Below are 20255 nucleotides of genomic sequence, written 5' to 3'. Positions count from 1 at the left end.
AAAGAATAGTGAGGATCTTAAGATGACAGGAAAAAAAGTTTGAGGAGGAAGCAGAGTCAAACAAGTCTTTGAATCATAAAGTAAAAGGCTGTCAGGTTTCAGTGTCTTCGAAGATCAGAATCTGAGTGAGTGAGGTTGTTAGCTGTGTCTTGCTGGTGCTGCTGGAAGACTCCTTTATGTGTGGGTGACTTCTGTCCAAGAGTGACCAAAAAATGCTGAGCAGAGTACAGGCTATTTGTCCTTCACTATAGCAGCTCACTGTGGAAAAGTTCTAGTTTTCTAGCATTTTGGGCTGTTGTGCTACTTTTTCACTGCAGTGCTTAGTCATTATTTAGTGAATTCCCCTCTCCCTCCATCATGGGCAATATGATGGGTTTTGTTATGTAGTTTTCAGAATACATACTTGAATCCATGTGTGACACATGGTCCTACAGTGCTGGCCTGAATTTTGAAAGATAAGGTTTCTTTTTAATTTTTTTTTCTTTTGTATTTTTTGGGGGTTAGTTTGTTTTTTGTTTTGGGATGGGCTTTTTTAGGGTGTCTGGTTTTTGGACATTTATTTTTTGTTTGGGGTGGTTTTTTGGTTTGTTTGGTCATTTTGGTTTTTTTGTTAGGTCAGTTTGATTTAGTGTTGAATGCAGAGGGGATATAAAAATATGTAGCAAAGTGCACAGTACTTGTTTAGGTTTAATGTCCTAGTTTTTTTATGTTTCTTTGCCTAGGTAAGATGTTTAATGAAACTAAAAATCTGAAAAAGCAAGAATACATTGCTTTGAACAGGCAATCTTCACATGCCACATCTTTTTGCACCACCTACTTGTTGAATACAGGGCTCAAGGGAGAATTTATTTTTCTGTTTTTAGGTCATCTCTTTATGAGATTATTTCACCATCTGTGTTTTTACCAGTAGGTTCTATGCTCTGGGAGCTGGGAAGGGTTGACCAGACAAGGGCACCCTGAGAGCATTGGAGACAATTCTGTGTAAAAGGGCTCTAGGTGTTGGGATCACCCCCAAATCTGCTGGAGTTGCAGTTATTGTTGAAAGGGGTCCAGGGACATTTTGTAAAGTGCTTGCCATTGTGTAAAGTTTACCACCTAGGAAATCTAAGGATTTGAGTCTAGCTAAAAGTCCTTTTACTAAGCTTTCAAAAAGATACTAGTTAGGTTGCAGGATTCTTGGAACCAGCAGAGCTTTTTTAATGTACGTTTGTTGATGGAAAGATGTCAGAGCTAATAGACTAATGATAAGTGGCACGGTGCCTTAATTGCAGTGGCTCTGCAAGAGGGGACAATGGAGTGACTGACTAGCATTGTCATTACGAATCCATATGCAGCTCTTTCTGAAGCTTAATTGTAGAAGGCCAGTAAGGATTTTAACTCATGCCTTTGAAAGACATGGTTTATGGGAGCTTTATGTAGAGAGTAATTGGCAGAATGAAAAGTCTGGAAGAACTGGAAAAGGATTTAATTTTTATATTCTTTGTAATCATGAAAAATAGGGGAGTACATGTACCTATTTAAGGCTGAATTCTTTAATGAAGAAAGGCTGAGTTGCTAGGGGACCTTGAAGGGGCAGGAGGGCTAAAGCTCTTTGTTTTATTGAACTAGAGCTAAAATGAGTGAAAGATTTCATTGATGGCTTAATTTTCAAGATGCTCTTTCGTCAGTGTGGTAAGGCTTTGCTCCATCTTCTGGAAAAAAATTCAAACCCCAAATACCAAAATACAAACCCTCTGCAATAATTTGTTACCCTTTGCATAACAAATTATTGAGTCCTGCAAATATGTACCACACAGGTAAGGGAGGAAATTGTGTGCATCCCAAAATATAACACTCAATTAAAGCCAGGCTCAAGCTGAGAAGAAAAAACCTTTTCGAAACACTGTTGTCCAATATGTAGAGTTGTGATATTTGTATGTACATGTCAGCTGTAGTATTTATACAACACTTAAAAATGGATGGGGTTTTAAGGGATCTGTGTCTCATTGTCACAACTAGCTGGATCTGGCTCTGTAGTCACTGTAAACAATAATGGAGAAACTGCCATAGACTGAATTAATACAGTGTAGAAGCTGCATTCTACATTGGTAATGAGCTCCAGCTACATTGGAGCAAACGTACCTTGGCTCTGACTTTGCCCATTCCATTTCTTTTGGGAGGGTTGTTTCTAATTTTTGACTCTCGAGTAAGTGGCAAGTGGATTGATAGAAAAAAACTTGGCCTCCTTGGAAATGTTAAGTCCTTCACTTGGCAGAAGTTATTGTTCAGTCATTAGATTACAAGCAATCACTTAATCACTTTCTGGGAACTGCCTTTGTAGGAATGGTGTTGCAAATGAGTGGTTTTGATCACTTAAATCACTGGCAAAAGAATTGTCAAAAGCAAGTTTTTGTATAAACTTGTTGACGTGCCGCAAAGTTTGATGGCAAGGTTCGCTATTGCTTATTACATAGATGAAGCACACAAAGAAAAATTGGGTTACAGTGAATCTACAATGATTTATGCAGAGAACAGGCATGCCAAAAGGGTAAGGATGGAAAAGGATAAGGCTGCAAAAGGGGTAAGGGAGGTCCTCCCTTTTGGTTCACAGAAGTGTATCCCTTGCTAAATGTAGCCTCAGATTTGATCAACAATTTGTCTAAAGAACATAAAGCAGCATTTAATCATTGACTACTGGAATGCTGACATAATCAAATAGTTCTATAAGGTGCATGTGCACCAGTGCACACGGTATGGGAACAAACAAGATGAGCTAAAGACCTGCATGCCGTCGCAGGGCTTTTATCTTATTGGGGTGACAGAGACATGGTGGGATAGTTCATGTGACTGGAATGTTGGCATGAAGGGCTACACCCTGTTCAGGTGAGACAGCCCTGACAGTGCTGAGCTCTGTCTTGGTGAGGATGATGAGCTTATGGGTCAGGATAAAACGGCAGACTATTGCTGTTGTGGGTGTTTGCTGCCTGACCAGGAGGAGAAAGTGAGGCCATCTACAGGCAGCATGAAGCAGCCTCAAAGTCACAGGCCCTGGTTCTTTTGGGGGACTTCACTCCCTTGACATCTGCTGCAGAACCAGCACAGTGAAACACAAACAGCCCAGGAGGTTCCTGGAAAGCACGGATGACAATTTCCTGACACAGGTAGTGGAGGATCCCCCAGGCAATGGTGTGCTGCTCAACTGATACTAACAAACAGGGAAAGCCTGGCTGGAGGTGTGACCATGAGAGTGGGGAACTCAGTTCCAGATGAGGAGAACACAGAACAGCAAGTAACCACAACCACAGACTTCAGGAGAGCTAACTTTAGCTTCTGCAGGGAGATCTGCATGGAGAATGCCATGAGAACAAGCCCCACATGGTCCAAGAGACTCTGAGGGGTCCAAGAGAGTTGGCTGATATTCAAGGATCACTTCCTCCAGGCTCAAGAACAATGCTTCCAAATGTGCAAGAAATTGGGCAAAGGGGGAGAGATCTGATGGATAAATAAAGAACTCCTCTCATTATCAAGGGTTAGCAGGAAATACACAGGAACTGGTAGCAGGGTCAGGTTAATTGGAATTAATATAGAGAGGTTGTCAGAGTATGTAGAAAAGAGACAGGGGAAGCCAAGGTCCTCCACCTGAAATTAAGTCTGGCAAAGAATGTCAAGGAAAGCAAGAAAGGGTTTTTCAAATACATCTATAACAAAAGGAAAAAGGATAATGTAGGCCTGATACTAAATGGAAATGGGACCCTGTTAACAGAGGAGGTAGAGTTAGTGAGTGCTGCCTTTGCATGGCTCATCACTGACAAGACCAGCCCTCAGGGATCTCTGCCCCAGGAGACTGGGGACAAGGAAGGCTTGAATGAAGACTTTCCCTTGCCCAAGGAGGACCGAGTTGGAGTCAGGCAAACCTGGCATCCACAGGCATCCACAAGTCCATGGGCCCTGATGGGATGCACCCACAAGTGCTGAGAGAGATGATAGACACCAAGGTGGTCATTTTACAACCATCTTTGAAATGCTGTGGTGATCAGGAGAAATGCCTGAGGGCTGGAAGGAAGCAAACATCACACTGGACATAAAAAGGGATCCAGGAAGCTACCAGACAGTCAGCCTCACATCAATCCATGGTGATTCTGGTGGCCATTTCTATCCACATGGAGGACAAGAAAGTGAACAGGAGTAGTGAGCATGGACTCATTAAAGAGAAATCATACTTGACTGACCTCCGTCTCTTCTATAATGAAACAACTAGATGAATGGGTGAGGGAAAAGCAGTGGATATTGTCTACCTTGACTTCAGCAAGGCTTTTGACTGTCTCTCACAACATCCTCATACAGAAACTCAGGAAGTGTGGATTAGATGAGTGTACAGTGAGGTGGATTAAGAACCAGCTGAATGGGAGATCCCAGGGCATCAGTAATCAGTATTGCAGTCTGTCTGGAGGTCTGTCACTGGTGGTGTTCCCAGAGTTCAGTGCTGGTTCCATATTGTTTAACTTCACCAATAACTTGAACAAATGCACAAATGTCTTCTCGGTGAGTTCAGTCATGGCACAAAGCTGGGATCAGTGACCAATACCCCAGAGGGCCGTGCAGCCCTTCAGAAGGGCCTCGACAGAGTGGAGAGATCGTCAGACAAGAATCTCCTGGAACTCAGCAAAGGTGAATGCAGGGTCCTGTATATAAGGAAGAATAACCCTGGGCACTAGGAGCGCCTGGGAATGACCACTGGGGAATAGCTGTATCCTGGGGGACAACACATTTGCCAGGAGCCAGCAGTGTGTCCTGGTGGCCAAGGGGGCCAATAATACCCTGGGGTGCATTAGGAAGAGCACTGACAACAGGTTGAGGGAGTTAATCCTGCTCTTCTACTCAGCCTGCATATGGAATGTGTTCAGTTCTCAGGACAAGAGAGAGATGGTGCTCCTGGAGCAAGTCTAGAGGAGATGACAAAGATGATTAAAGGACTGGAGCATCTCTCTTAGGAGGAAAAGCCAAGTGAGCTGCACCTGTTTGGTGTTGAGAAGAGGTGACTGAGTGGGGACCCTGTTGATACATCTGAAAGGAGGGTGTCAGGAAGATGGATCCAAGCTCTTCTTGGTGGTGCCAGGCATTAGGGCAAGAGGCAACAGACAGAAACTGATGCACAGGAAATTCCACCTAGATGTGAGGAAGATATTTTTACATATCCTCTACAGTGCAGGTGATTGCACACTGGAACAGGTTGCTTAGAGAGGTTGTGGTGTCTCACGGACTGGAGATACTCAAGGACAGTCTGGATGCAATCCTGTGCCATGTATGCTAGGGCCATCCTGCTTGAGCAGGGAGGTTGTACCAGCTGACCTGCTGTGGTCCTTCCAATCTTAATCATTCTGTGATTCTGTGACTAACATTTACAAAATGATTCAGTAAGATTTTCTATAAGACCAGTAGCAACTTAGTTGAAAAATTAAGAGATGGCAGCATTCATACTATGCTTGCTGTAGTATATTTAAATCTATTTATACATACCCACAGATAGACATAAAGATGTATATAAAAAGTTTAAAAATTCCCCTTAAGTTTAGTAAAATATGTCAGAGGGCTTTGTACCTGTAAACACTTGAAGGATTAAGCTTTGAGGGTTGAGTGTATCAGCGCAGGCCCTGTCAACAGCTTTTGGTGATTGTTCTCCAAGTACTGAAGACTTGAGGGTTGTTGAGCTTCAAGAGGTGTACCACTTCAAGGGAGGTGCTGGTGCAGCCTTCTGTGGCCTTGGAGAGCTCAAAAGACCCTGACTTAGTACTGCTGCCAGTAGGGTTGTGAGATGCTTGGCTTTGGCCTTCTGTCATTCTCCATTCTGGCCACAGTGGGTCAGTTGTTACTGGAATTTTCATCAAAAGGTGCAGTAATAATAATATTGTTCCACCTGGGCTATGATTTAGACAAAAATAATGTTCCAAGACTGTCCATAAGAAGACAGTATTTTGTTAGGCAGAACTTCCTAGGAGCAGCCTGTTTCTGGTAAGCTAAAAAGGAGCTTAACTGCCCTGGAGCCATTAATCAAGGTCAGTGTCTAATGAGAATTCCTGAGGAGATGGTAGAGTGGCTCAAGGGGACACTGTCACAAATGTGCGTAACAGATTGCTGCTGCACAGCAGTACTGGGCATGACTGACTCACTGCAGCAGTGTTGTAGGGAGCTTATGTAAGCAGTTAGGACATGATGGATGCCTTGTGTTTTGGTTTGTTTCTTAGGACGTGGTTGTCTCCATGCTGATCAAAGCTTTTGTATAAATTGGGTTATAAAAGTAGATGCCTTACAGTGTTTTCAGCTGTAGAAAAACAAAACAAGCTCAGAAAATGTGAAGTTTTCATCCAAGTAAGGAGAAGCATTTTGAACTTCTAACCAAACTACAACTACAGAAAGTCCAGTGTCAGGAATAGTCCTTACCAAACTCTTATCTGCTTTGGTATGTGTTTCTCATTGGCAAATACAACTGGTGAGATCTGTGGCTTTAGATTGCACCAGCAAAGTGTGCAAGTACCCTGTTCACTCAAGATAAAGCAAAATTTTTATCAGTCCTATTGGTGGCATTAGGTTAAGTATGTGAACTTCATTTTGGTATGGCAAGTTCACACAGTTAAGAGGGCAAGTACTGCTGTAAGAACATGTTTTAGGAGTTGGGTCATGGTAGTGAATGTAATAGAGCTACTTATTTTGCTGTGCTGTAGTTCATTGCATGTAATGCACAGACTTTTTTTCAAAAGAATGGAGCTGCAGCTTGTCACAAAGAGGCCATCTTGAAAATTAAGTCTTCAGTATCCCCCCTTGTAAAGGCTCTCCCTTTCTGCCTCTCACTGAGTAAATTTGCTAAGGTTGTCTCATTGACTGATTCTCTTAATCTATGTAGTCCAAAGTATGTTTTCTCCCTTGCCTTCTTGGATGAAGGCAAGGGAGAAAATTATGTCTTGAAATTATGATAGGTTACCTTCCTTGTCAACTGTCAGTTTACCTCACTAGAGAATTTGGTTTTTAAAAGGTAAGGTTTTAGTTTCAAAAGAGCCTATTCTGAGGACTTAGCATTAAGTCTGATGCAGCAGAAAACTGTTCATAGATTTCATGTGGCTGGCTGGTCTCTACAGCAGCCTTGACTGAAAGTATCCCTTTAAATTTATGTTCCAGCTTTGTAAACAATTCTTATTTCTAATTCTAGCCTTCCAGTTCTAATTCATGTATGCATCACAGTAAACACTTTCCACATACAGAACAATTTACCTTGCATATGACTTACTACAGTCAAATATGTACAAGAGTGTGTGTATGGTTCTACTTAATTTAATGTATGGCTCTTTCGCTCGGAATAAAAACATCTTCTATTTTAATGATGGAGGGGAAATGTTTTACAAGTGTAAACTCGCAAAAGTTGGCAGCAAAGGTTTTTGTGGATAAGTGCTAAGTAACTTTTAACTTGCTGTTTTGCACCTGCTAACACTGAACTATTTGTCCAAATGTTACTATTATCATAAAGTGCTGGAATTCATGGATCTTCAGATGCATGTCAACCAGAACTAATACCTCTTTTCAATTTACTGCAAAGTAATTGTTCAGTGTTTACATTCTGAGGTGTTAATGTGACCTTCTAATGGATTTTGTTTTAGTTCTGTTCTTTTCCTAGCCTGCCATGTGAAATTAATTTTTCATTGTTAAAAAAATCTAGATTTTTATGTTCTAGGCCCTTAAAAATTGGGAGTGGTATTTCACCCTTTTGGGTGTATCTTTTGCCTTTGTTATTCTACTCCCATCGCAATTTCTGGTTTGTTCAGAGATTAATTATTAAAACATTTTGGTTTGCAGGGCGGCTGTGTAGATTCAACAAATCAGAGCCTTGCTCTGCTCCTTATGACCCTTGGACAGCGGGATGTTTCCAAAGTCCTGTTGGGACCTCTGTCTCCATACACGTAAGTTGTTTTGTTCAGTTCAATTACACAGTCTTGTTTTAATTCACTAGTTTTATTGCACAGCTATTTTTATATATGGGAGACTTTGCCTATGGTAACAAATAGAACAACTTGTACCTGACTTCAAATGGGACAAGTGGTGTAAGTTGCCTAGGGTTTGTTTCTACATGTTAGATGAGTCCCTTACTGTTCTATATTATTCCTGTTTCTGAGAATTGCAGAGACGGGGTTTATTGATGATTCTTGACGTGGAATGTATGTGTACATCCGTTGGCTTTTTGTTGCCTAGTGTACACTACTATGTTTTCCCTGGTGATCTCTCTGTAGCTGTGTCATTAAATGTCGTTTTTCAAATGGCTAGCCAAACTGTAAAGCTGTGATTCTTCCTATGAAACAGCTTAAGACTTCAATTCATGGAGCTGTGTGCTATTTTAAGGTTTTATTCGGCAGCAGAATCCTATCTGGTCCTTCAGTCTCAGTTTTTACTAAAGCTTTGTCTGTAGCTGGTAGTTGTTCAGGGGATAGAAAAGAAATTATTTTCTTATATTGCTAGTTGTAAACTAGCAATATAAGAAAATATAAGAATCACAGAATCATTAAGGTTGGAAAAGACGTCTAAGATCAAGTCCAACTTTTGATTGAACACTATTTCTCAACTAGACCATAGTGCTAGATCTGGTTGTTTCTTTAACACTTCCACAGATTGTGACTCCACCACCACCATGGGTGGCCCATTTCAATTCTTAACAGCCCTTGCAGTGAAAAACTTCCTGATATCTAACCTGAACCTACACTGGTGCAGCTTGAGGCCATTTCCTCTAATCCTGTCACTTGTTGCTTGGGAGAAGAGACCAAATCCTCACCTGTCTACAGCCTTCTTTCAGGCAGTTGTAGAGAGCAATAAGGTCTCCCCTTTTCTCCAGGCTAAACACCCCAAGCTCCCTCAGGTGTTCCTCACAGGACTTGTGCTCCTTCACCCGCTTTCTTGCCCTTCTCTGGACATGCTCCAGCACCTCAATGTCTGTCTTGGAACAAGGGGCCCAAAACTGAGCACACGATTCAAGGTGTGGCCTCACCAGTGCTGAGTACAGGGGAACAATCCCTGCCCTGCTCCTGCTGGCCACGCTGTTGCTGGTACAGGCCAGGATGCCATTGGCCTTCTTGGCCACCTGGGCACTGCTGGCTCATGTTCAGCTGCTGTCACCAGCACCTCCAGGTCCTTTTCCTGTGGGCAGCTTTGTAGCCACTCTGCCCCAGGCACTGCCTGGGGTTGCTGTGACCCAAGGGAAGGACCCAGCACTTGTTGGACCTCACAGCACTGGCCTTGGCCCATGATCCAGCCTGTCCAGATCCCTCTGCAGAGCCTTCCTGCCCTCCAGTACTCCCAGCCAGCTTGGTGTCATCTGCATACTGACTGAGGGTCACTCAATCCCCTCATCCACATCACTGATGAAGATGTTAAACAGAACTGGCTCTAGTGCTGAGCCCTGGGGAGCACCACTGGTCACAGGCCACCAGCTGGATGTAACTCCGTGCACCACCAATCTCTGGGCCCAGCCATACAGCCAGGTTTTTTACCTGGTGAAGAGGGTACCCATCCGAGCCATGGGCTATTTACTGTAGTTCCCTGGGTCCTCCTTCTGACCCTGCTGGTATGAGCATCACACTGGCCAACTTCCAGTCCTCTGGGACCTGCTCAGTTAGCCAGGACTGATGTTACATGATGGAGATTTTCTTGGTGAGTGCTTCTGCCAGCTCCCTCAGTACTCTTGAATGAATTCCATCCAATCCCATAGAATTCTGAGTGTCTAAATGGCTCAGTACCTTATCATGTATTGCAGAAAATCTATTCTGCTCTCTGTACCCCAGCTAGGGGGCTGGTTGCCCTGGGGATGAGCCTTACTGTTAAAGACTGAGGCAAAGAAGACATTGAGGACCTCAGCCTTTTCCTCTTTCTTGGTGGTAATGTTCCCTTCCACATCCAGTAAAGCATAGAGGTTTTCCATGGCCTTCCTCTAGTTTTTAATGTATTTATAAAAACACCTTTTATTATCTTTCACAGCAGTGGCCTAATTGAGTTCTAGGAGAAACTGGTTAGGGAAACAAATTATCAAAAAAAAATTCATCAAAACAAATTTATCAAAACAATTTATCAAAAATTTAATTTTTCAGACTTGCAAGGGATTTATTAGATCACAGTTATTTGTAGAGACTGAGCAGTTATTCTTTAGTCAAATGAAGGGAGGTTTGTTTATCTGGCAATGGCATCAAATAATAAAGAGTATGAACTGTCCTTTTTCGGTTATCATGGTACCGGTGCTGTATACGTGAAAGGTACAGTACTGTGATAACTGAAGAATGGTGGTGCCATCACATGAGAGCTAAAAATTACCTAACTGCTCGTCTCAACTCCTGATACCTTGGAAACAACATTCATCAGATTTTGAGGGGAAGACAGGGAAGTGTCCCATTGCACAAAGGGGAAATAATCTCCTATGAAGTAAGTATTCATGTGGAAGGCTTCAGAAGAGTAGATATTAGTGTTTGAACTGCACAGTTAAGCATATGAGACTATCCAATCACTTGTCATTGTGAGTATTTTTTAATCTTTTACCCATTTTTTGTTCTGTGAAAATCAAACAAATGCACTAGTTTGTTTTGTAATCAGGCTGAGTTCAAGTTGGTGGGTTGTCACTTCTTCCAGGCTAGGTGTATGCAGCAGGGTTGAAGGTCAGGAGTACACACACTGAAGCAGCACATTGTAAAATCTATGATTCTGTGAGAATCTGTGACTCATCAATCCTATGAGGATCTGTTCAGATAGAATGCAGCTTTTTACGCATTGAACAGCTAGGGCTTTTTATGCCCTCAACTAGGGCTGTTTATAAAGGACTGGTAAATTTGGCTCCCAAGCAACTCATTAGATACAGAAGCTTATGAAGTAAATTGCAGTATTGTCATGTTCCATGTCCTTGTCCCTTCTTTTCTTTCAGAGCTGTGACATCTGTATTTAATACTTTCACCCTATAGAATCTGAACTTATTTAAAAGCTATGTTATTGGCTTCCCTGCCCATGAATGTGACAGTTCAGCTGGCTGCTGAGAGCATCTCATGGGGACAAAATGCTTTGGAACATGTCCATTAGAATGAGGAAACAACTTCTTTTCACAGGAGACATCCGTTGCCTCAACTAACAATGGGAAGTGGAAATGCAGGCAACACCATGAGCAGGGCTGTCCTGAGTGGCAATGCAGCTAACAGTCTACATAGCCAGCAGCTGCTCTGCATTACCCCTTTCCTACTGTCTATATTTCAGAGAAGTGAGTGCCTTTCTGTCAAGCTGGGCTTAAAATGAAATGCAGGGTGCTGGCCATCCCACTAAATCACAGAGGTCAGTCTGGCAGGACAGACCTGTCTGCGTGCAGGTGGAGTAGTGTGAGCCAGGGGGATGTGAAGGACAGCAACAGAAAATTCTGTTGAGCCCCAAAAGCCTGAGTGCCCCAATCCATGGCTTTGCCAGGGTTTAGGGCTTCAAGAGGTGGGGTTAGGGTGCCTCTGCCCAGCAACTTTCAGTTGCTCCCCTGACTGGGGATGCCCACCCCCAGCTCCTCAGTCTGTCTCCTGGGAAGGTCTGTGTCAGGACTCAGGAGAGCAGTGCTGGGGCTGCCACTGCTGGCAGGCAGAGCCCCAGTGCAACAGAACCAAGAATGCACTGCTGGTGCAAAGCTTCTCTCACACTGGTCTGTTAGTTGGTTGCTTTGCCCAATATGTGAAGTTCTTGTGTGCTTCTTAGTAATTCTTAGCAAGCTTTGGAGAAAAGACAGCACTTAGATAAACAGGCCTCTTACTCTTGTTGGTTTTGGCTGCAAGGCCACCAGTGTGGCTCATGCAGCTGTCCCTGCACCTAAGGAGCAGCTCTTTTCAGCTGCTGCCTTGTTCTTGCCTGAACACAGAGTGTAAATTTTCAGCCAAATAAACCATCTTTGTACCTTTCACCCCCTCCCTCAGTCCTCCAGCCTGCGCCTGTGTGGTTGGCACACCCTGTGCTATTATTTGAGGTGCCCACCCGTGACCCAGACCAGCCTCAGAGCAAATACAAACCTGCTTTCTTTCACGAACCCCTACTTTCCTGCCTCTTTCTCTTCTATTTTCTGGGCTGGTACCACTTGTGCTTCCACTGTTACAAGACAAAGCTGGCCTTTTGCTGCTTCTGCCTTTTGCTGCTTCTCCCCGGTGTCGCCAGGCAGCCTTCCCCTTGCTCGCACCCCAGAGAGCCTTTCCCATGAATGTAGGGGCTGATATTTTTCTCACTCTGCCTTTATTCAGAAGGGAAGAGAGGCAGACATGCAGGGTAGCCCAGCTATGTGCAAAGAGAGGTATGGCCTGAACTGATCCCACCAACATGTTGCAGATCACCTTTTAGGATTTTTCCCTGAGTCTCTGGCTCCACATGGCCTCTGTAATTTTTACAGTTTGTTCTGTGCCTCCTTGCAGTTCAGCATGCCACTTCTCCTGTTTTGGGCTTGGCTGCTTTCTTGTCACACTGCCAGAGCCCGTGAAAGGACCCAGCTAAGGAGAAGGCAGATACAGAGCTTGCTGTCTGTCAGCTTTACTGAAGCATTTGTGCCAGCATATGCCCATTTGCCTACTATAGCTGCAAACAGAAACCTTGCAGCTGGGGAGACATAGAAGAAAAGGTGCTTTTCAGTTCTTCCTTTCAACTGTTGGTTCATTTGAGAGATGAGAAAGCTGGTGTCTGTGCTGAGGCAAGTTATCAGTCCAGGAAGGTGCAGGAGAAAGGATACATAACGTTGGGAGCAATGTTCCCACATTCACCCTGCAGAGGTATTTAGCAGATTGCCCCAGAGGTAAGTAAGATCATCCCAAGCACACACCAGTATAGGTGACACAGCCTCTCTTATCCAGCTCCTGCCATTTTCCTGCTCTCCCATCCATATATCTGAGTGCAGGAACAGCAGCCTGCCCAGCTGAAGTGTATAAAGCAATTTTGCTCCTGCAATTTTCCTTGTACTCCTTCACAATTGCTATGAATAGGAGCTGCCAAGAGGCTTTCAGAGGCCTCATGATGCCACACTGGGGACAGGCTTAGGCTTTTGTTCTCCTTCTTCCCATTTTGTGTATACTTACTCTTGATTTGTTGTAATGATGTATGTGTAATTAGCTTGCAATTATGCTTTCAGCATGTAGAGCAGACAAGCCAATGTGTGAACTCGATGTCCACATTCCATTTCTTTCAACTAAGAAAAGGTGCATACCAGTTGCTGGAGGAGATTAAATCTTTGTTAAAGATTTCAGTGCAAACTTGCTTGTGACCATGACTGGAAGGGTCCAAACTTCTGTCAGAAGCAATTACAAATTTTCTTTTGTAGTCTTTTGGTGGAATTGCATGTTTCCTCTTTCAGAGAAGCCAGTAAAAATGTTTTCTTGGATGTTTTTTGTTTTTTTCTTTTTTTATAGCTTTTCGTGTTACTCACTCTCCAGTCAGTGTTTTGTTTAGGATCAGTGTGATTGTTCAGTTTCTTGTTGCCTTTCTGACTGAAATGATGAAGGGAATTTTTTTTTTCCCTGAAAATGAGAAAACAGGAAGAATTCTGAGTCTGAATGTAATCCTAATGAAACATTTAACTGAGAAGTGGAGAAGTCAGTGATCAGTCAGAAATCAAACACATGCTTCAGGATCTCTCTTAAAGTATGCACCCAATCTTTTGGCCATGCCTGTTTATGCTTTATTTCTGCTTTAAACACTGAGCAGGGGAAAGGAGAATCACAAGTTGTATGGGGTTCATATAGCCCTGATGAAGAGTCAGGATCAGGAGTAAATAACTTGCCTAGCTATATTTCTCTCCTTTCTTTCTTCTTCCTTCACCATTTTGTCTTGCTGTATTACCAGCCATTCCTCCCTCTGCTTCTACAGAGAGTGCAGAGGTTTCAGGAGGAGTCACTAGCTACTTCTACAATACAAGTGAGAACAGTGTTTGGAGCTTGTAGCCCTGTTTCTCTGTGCTAAGCAATATTTACTTATTTCATTCACCATGCTCATTGCTGGAATCTGTGTTAGTACATAATGCTATCAGACTTTCTGTTTTGTTTCTTAAACAGTATTATTTTCTCTCATTCAGAATTGAGTTTCTGCGACACCTCAGAAGCTTCTTCCAGATCATGTTTAAAATTGAAACAAAGACCGCTGAGGAAGAGCACATGGGTGGGGAGAAAGTCTTAATGACCTGTGTTGGCATTGGATTTTGCAACCTCAGTAAAACTATAAGATAAAAAACATCTACAGACTCTGTGAAAGACAGAAAATGCTGCAAAGATCTAATAAACCCTACCTGTCTCTGTACTTACTCTGGCATAGGGAGACCTGTGATGATTCCACTGCGGGGTTACCCAAGCTCACTGCATGTAAACAATAAAGCTGACTTCAGACTATTTAGATCTGTGCTATTTATAAATGCAATGCCAGTATTCTGTGCTGCTTGGAGTGGCTCTCTGGAGTCTCAACTGACTTGGGACTCTGCACTGTATTCCACTGAATGGGACACAAGTGCCTCATGTCACTGTGCTCTCAGTCCTTAATGAGGTGAGTGCTCTGGTTTTATGTATTTACTGCTTTCACTCGTAGCTTTTTCTGAAAGGTTTAGATAGAGAGGAAAAACAAAAACAAGCTTGCATTGCGAAACAAATGATCACAACGGAAATATTAGATTATTGAGGTAGTTGCAGAGATAATATTGGCATGAAAATTAAAGGTATGACAGCAATTCTTTGTTTATACATTGTGTGTGTGTAGAATTTGTCAAATGCTCCACTCCTGTTTATATTTACTAAATTCACAGATCACAAAATAGTCTGAGTTGGAAAGGACCCAGAAGGATTACTGAGCCCAACTCTTAAGTGAATGGCCTATACAGGGATGAAACCCGTGACCTTGGCATTATTGGCACTATGCTTTAACCAGCTGAGCTCATCTCAGGGTTGCAGTTTCAAAGGAAGAATAAAACATCTGTCTTGTATTTTTCCTAATGTTAAAATACTGTAGATGAGATCACAGCCTATACTGACTTATTTTAGCCTCTTTCGCAAAGATGGGCATGGGAGGAGAAACCTCCATGGCAGCTTTTGACTTATCGCATACATTTTTTTTAGGTTTGTTGCAAAAATATCTGTAGGCTTTGAGAATGAAAATTGTATTCAGTTCCACCGTCATATTTTCTGCATCTGCTCCCTTTTTAAAGTGCCAGTAATGCTGTATGGGATGGATTGACAGATGCAAAAAAGTTTCTACCAGGTTGTATGTATTTACCCATGAAAGGCCTCTGGTAGATTCCAGGCAAACCTGTGGAAGTTAATGCTGAACTCCTGACACAAGGGAAGAAATTTATATTTGACTTCAGATTATCCCTTATGTTTCTGGAGGAATATAAAACTGTGTCAAAAGCTGCTATATAGAGAGAGCAGATACCAGTGACTGTGTTAAAATGGTTTCACAAACTTTATCTGATGCCACTGTAAAGTGGGCATTACCTCTGTAGTATGAAGAATATATATTGGACCCAAAAAGGACTCGGACAGAGGTTTGTTATTTGATTACTGTCTTGTTAACTTTTGCAGACCGTGTAATTTTTTTACTGTATTTTGTTCTTCTTGCAATCTGCCAGACATTATTTGAAAAAATAAAGTGTTTTTTTTTTTCCTATATAAGATTTTATTTCCCTTTGAAGCAAAACAGACAATAATTGTGGGGAAAAAAAAAAAAAGCTTGGAAGTCTTTCCTAAGCCCTTCACAACATAAATGGTTATCTTGAACTGATACATCAAAAAACAACTTTAGGAGTTGCCAGAGAGGGAGGAAGGGAAAGGGTGAAGCCATTCCTGTAATTTATTAGCTTTCCAAAATTTGACTTGCAGCTAAGGAAATTCTAAATAAAACAATAGGATGTGAAATACAATAACTTGACTATATTTTTTACCTTTCAAGTTAGAAAAGGAATATAGGCATGAAAGAATTTATCTTGCTCCCCTCTGTCGCTATGTAATGAAAAACCTAGAAATTTCATAAATTAAAATTACCCAAAATACAAGCCACCACTGATCCAAAAGGTGAAATGTACAAACTAAAATGAAAAGCTACTTGAATAAAAAATAAAAAGTTTACATTAATAAAAGGTCCAAGTTTGTGCCACAGCTCCAATTTCCAAAATTTGCTTAAATAAAAATTAGCATGTATTGTCACAATTTCAGAAATTAAAAGCTTTATTCTTTTTAAGCTGTACTATAAAGCTGTGAGTTCTTCCAAATGTTCCAGTTGCACTAGGCATAGACATAGCAATAAGTTGCCTGAGCAGCAGATATTGTGATACACAATTACCTGTACTTGACCTCAGTGTTAAAATTGGTCTGGTAAGCCTTAGCCCTGCTGCAAATTGCATTGCTCTACAGCACAACACTTGCTTCAACAATTCAAATCCTGTGAATTTGCTTGTTGCCTTAGAGAGGAAAAGAATGGTACATGAAACTGATATGTTTTTCCAGAACAGTCACTCTTTGGAGAAATGTTAATAATTCCAGAGGAGGTTTTAGGTAAGAACTTTCTTAAAATTACATGGGCTTCATGTTCTGGGAAAAGAACTTATTAGAAGGAAATCCTGCAGATAAATGCTGTTTGTTTATCAGCAAAACAGCAACTGACATCTGGTTTGGTGGTCTGATCACACAAGCAGTAAGATAGTTAATTTTAGAGCTGGACAGAGGAAATTAATTTTTGGTGAAAAAAATTCCTAGTGTTGGTAGCCACAGACTTTATGGTGAAGATGACAGTTACTAGGAGACACATCTTTCATCTCAGTCTGTCCATAGCAGAGTAATGCTCAGGTAACTTAAATCTGAAGTGATTAGCTGTACATGAATAATCCTGTACTCTGAACAATCCACCAGCAATTTAGTTAATCCCTCTGGGTGAACAGCTCTGATAATAGAATCAAAATGGTTTTGGTTGGAAGAGACCTTACAGATCACCTAGTTCCACCATTGCCCCAACCAGGTTGCTCAAAGACCCATTCAAATCTGGCCTTGAACACTTCCAGGGATTGGGCACCACAGCTACACCGGACAACCTGTTAGAGCAGCTCACTACCCTCACAGTAAGGAATTTCTTCTAATAGTTAATGTAAACATACATTCTTTAGCTTAAAGCCATCACCACTTGTTCTGTCACTACATGCCCTTTTTAAAAGTTCCTTTCCAGTCTTCCTTTAGGTTCCATTAGGTACTGACTTAAAGGTGCTATAAGGTCTCCACAGAATCTCCTCCAGGCTGTACAAACCCAACTCTCTCAGCCTGTCCTCATGAGGAGAAGAGGTGCTCAAACCCTCGGATCTTTACTGTGGGCCTCCTCTGGACTCGCTCCAAGAGGTCCAGGTCTTGTTTTGGGGTCCCCAGAGCTGAATGCACCACTGCAGGTGCAGTCCCATGAGACTTTCACTCACAATGGTGACGTGAAAAGTATTTGTAAGATATGCCTTTACCTTGCATCTCCTGCCAATTTTGTAATACCTGTTGTCAAACTTTCTTCTATGATGTTATGATTGTAGTTTGACTGCTCCTTCTGTGGTTAGGTCAGAAAATCCATGCTAACTTGCTATAGAAAGTTTCTGTAGGACAGCTTCTGGAGTAGAAAAGATTATATTGGAAGAAAAGTTGTTTCATTCCAAGTGCACTTTATCAAAGGCATATGGCTAGAAGCCAGTGCAATAACTATCTGGGGAAGCACACAGTAGGTAAGTTAGCTGGGCCAAAACAGTAAGTACATGGCTGTCTTGGGTAATGTTTTCAAAATGGTGTTTTGTTACTGCCAGAGCATATATACTTTCTCTCTTCCCCATGGGTGATGTGGATTTTGTTTCAATCCACAGAGGCATAATTCTCTGCTTGCAAATTCTGACATTCACTTCCCTGTTTCTCAATCATACTCTTGAGAAACCGGAGGCAAAAAAAAGACAAACAAGAAAAGAAACCAATTTTCAGGATGCATAATTTTGCCTATGAGTTAATTTCCCCTTTTTTTTTCTTTTTTTTTTTTTAATATTGTATGGCCATCCCCATGCTTTTATTTTGTGTGTGTGATGTATGTCCACTTCTATTTAATCTGGCTTCTAGGGGATCCCAAGTGATCACAACTGTGTCATGGCAACTCTAGAACAAAATAAAAATGTGGAAGGAGCATCTTTTGCAGTTACCGCTTAGGTCTTGGTAAGCTGTATCCTGAAAGAGCATTCACGGTGGGGACTACAGTCTCTTCCTTGTGCCTGTTGCCTCTGAGGAACACTGACAAGCTCTGAAAAACACCTATAACCTGTTGTCAGTGAGAGAAGTAAAAAGAAAGTCCTGCAGAGAAGAGAATGTGTGGGCTGAACTGTATGGTGACAGCATTGGATGAGTTAACAGAAGCTAGTCATGCACTGTGTCACAGCATCACAATGTCCAAATAGCACTTGGACTAGATATAAATTGAGTTGTGACATTGTTACAAGACAGAACTATTAGGATGATTTGTAGTAAATCTGTAGCAATAGATGTCAGGTGTTAGTACTAATGTCTTTCCTGGAATGGTAAGATTATGTATATACACTTCTTGAGTGCCCAGAGCTGTTTTCCCTGTGTATTAGAGAATATAGAAATACTGTGTATGTAGCAATAAGGAGACCCACAGAAGAAACCTGGTTTAAGTTGGTTTTGATCAAGAAAACAAAGGCCAAAATAAATTCTTTACATGAGGGTGAGCAGTGGCGGGGCACCCATGGAAATTGAAGCAGCAACTGCTCTGCACAACTGAGCACACAGAGGTAGGCTCTGTCTTTGCATATTTGCCCTCATGCTGTATGTTTCCCACATTGTCACTCCCTCTTCTCAGTATCAGTTTGGCTATGCTTCCCTGGCAGCCTCTGCTGTGCTGGTCACACAGCAGACATCAGTACTCCTTCAACAGTGATCCCATGGTGAAAATCTGTAGGGCCTTGTGGAGACTGATCCATGTAAGGAGTCTGGTGCTTAACTATGGATAAACTAGTAGGATTAAGGGCTTGATTCCAGTGATCATCACTACATGTCAATGACACATCCCGTTTTACAAAATGCAACAAGCTCAGGAGGGCACTCATTTTTGCAGGATGCCTCAGAAGTTACATGCTTCAGAACAAATGCCTTACCCCTTCCCACGGCATTTTTAACCTGCTGCCACCTTGCTCCTTGAAAGTTACTTAAATCTTTTTTTCAACCCTAAACTGTCTCCAAGGATAAGAAAAAAACTGCTTTAGCAAATTTTGCATAAATCTAGGTATATTTTCTTAACTTTGATGAATGCGGATGTATTCCATAAGTTAAGACTATGGTTCTGAATCATCATCCCTCAGCACATCAATACAATTTGCTTTGTGTGTAATAAGTTTTATTTCTGTATAATGCACTAAAGATTTGCAAGATGCATCTAGATCAAAATATGCATGAATTTTGATTATTTACCATTTTTATTTTTTTAACATCATGAAAGTGGGGAAAAAAGAGAAGAAAACCACAGCCATACTGTTTTGTTTGTGTGCCAGCTTTCAGAAGGTGTCTGAAGCAGTATGGCTTCCTGAGAGATTTGGAAAAGTATTTGTATTTAGAAACATATCTAAACTTTCAGAATGTGTCTAGGAAAGAATTTCTGTTGCAGAATGTCTCTGAGCATTGATTGTAAAAATCTACTTAATAATTCATGCCACAAGTTTATTATCTACTATTTTCACTTGATTTTTGGGACATAGGTAATCTACATAATATATTTTCAAAGAACACATACACAGTGAGTCAGGGCTAAATAAGACAGACTAGGAAAAGGTATTTCTGTTTCTTTTGGAATGTGTTTGTCAGGTTGTTAGCAAAAATACTGTTTCTTCATCCTTCACCGTTAATGTCAGCAACAAGTTTTGTTTTGAAACGGTGTCAAGATCTTGCTCCCGACTTTTCTATGCAATGATGTACGAATTCAAAGTGAGGAGCTGTTCTGAAAGACGTGGCTTTTTCCATGCTATGTAGAGCATCTTAGAAGAGCAGGCTATTAGACAAGGCACAGGCTTCTTAACAGTTTCTTATTCAACAAGAGGGTGAGGGGGTCTAGTCTAAAGCTGCACCACCAGAGGCTGGGTGTGGCAGCTGCCTAAAAAGGTATTCTTCATTTTAGTTTAAAGTTCAAATAAAGAATGAACATCTGTTTCAGTTTGCAGAGTTAAATAAGCATTGCTAGCAGATTTTTTTAAAACTTGAAATTTATAG

At 41.7% G+C, this 20255-nt stretch overlaps 1 protein-coding gene across 1 annotated transcript in view; it reads left to right on the top strand.

The window, feature by feature from the left end:
• Positions 1-14375, top strand: part of RCL1 (RNA terminal phosphate cyclase like 1) — a 31479-nt gene extending 17104 nt beyond the window's left edge. Inside the window, exons 8-9 of the mRNA XM_059873799.1 lie at positions 7822-7925; positions 14066-14375. Of these exons, the coding sequence (XP_059729782.1) occupies positions 7822-7925; positions 14066-14216 (255 nt within the window). The 3' untranslated portion in view covers positions 14217-14375. The remainder of the gene's footprint in view (positions 1-7821; positions 7926-14065) is intronic.
• Positions 14376-20255: the final 5880 nt, after the last annotated feature.

Source organism: Haemorhous mexicanus, chromosome Z (assembly GCF_027477595.1).
Source record: "Haemorhous mexicanus isolate bHaeMex1 chromosome Z, bHaeMex1.pri, whole genome shotgun sequence".
Classification (NCBI taxonomy): Eukaryota; Metazoa; Chordata; class Aves; order Passeriformes; family Fringillidae; genus Haemorhous; species Haemorhous mexicanus.
The sequence above is the reverse complement of the archived record's forward strand: the minus strand, read 5'-3'. Positions and strand labels throughout refer to the sequence as shown.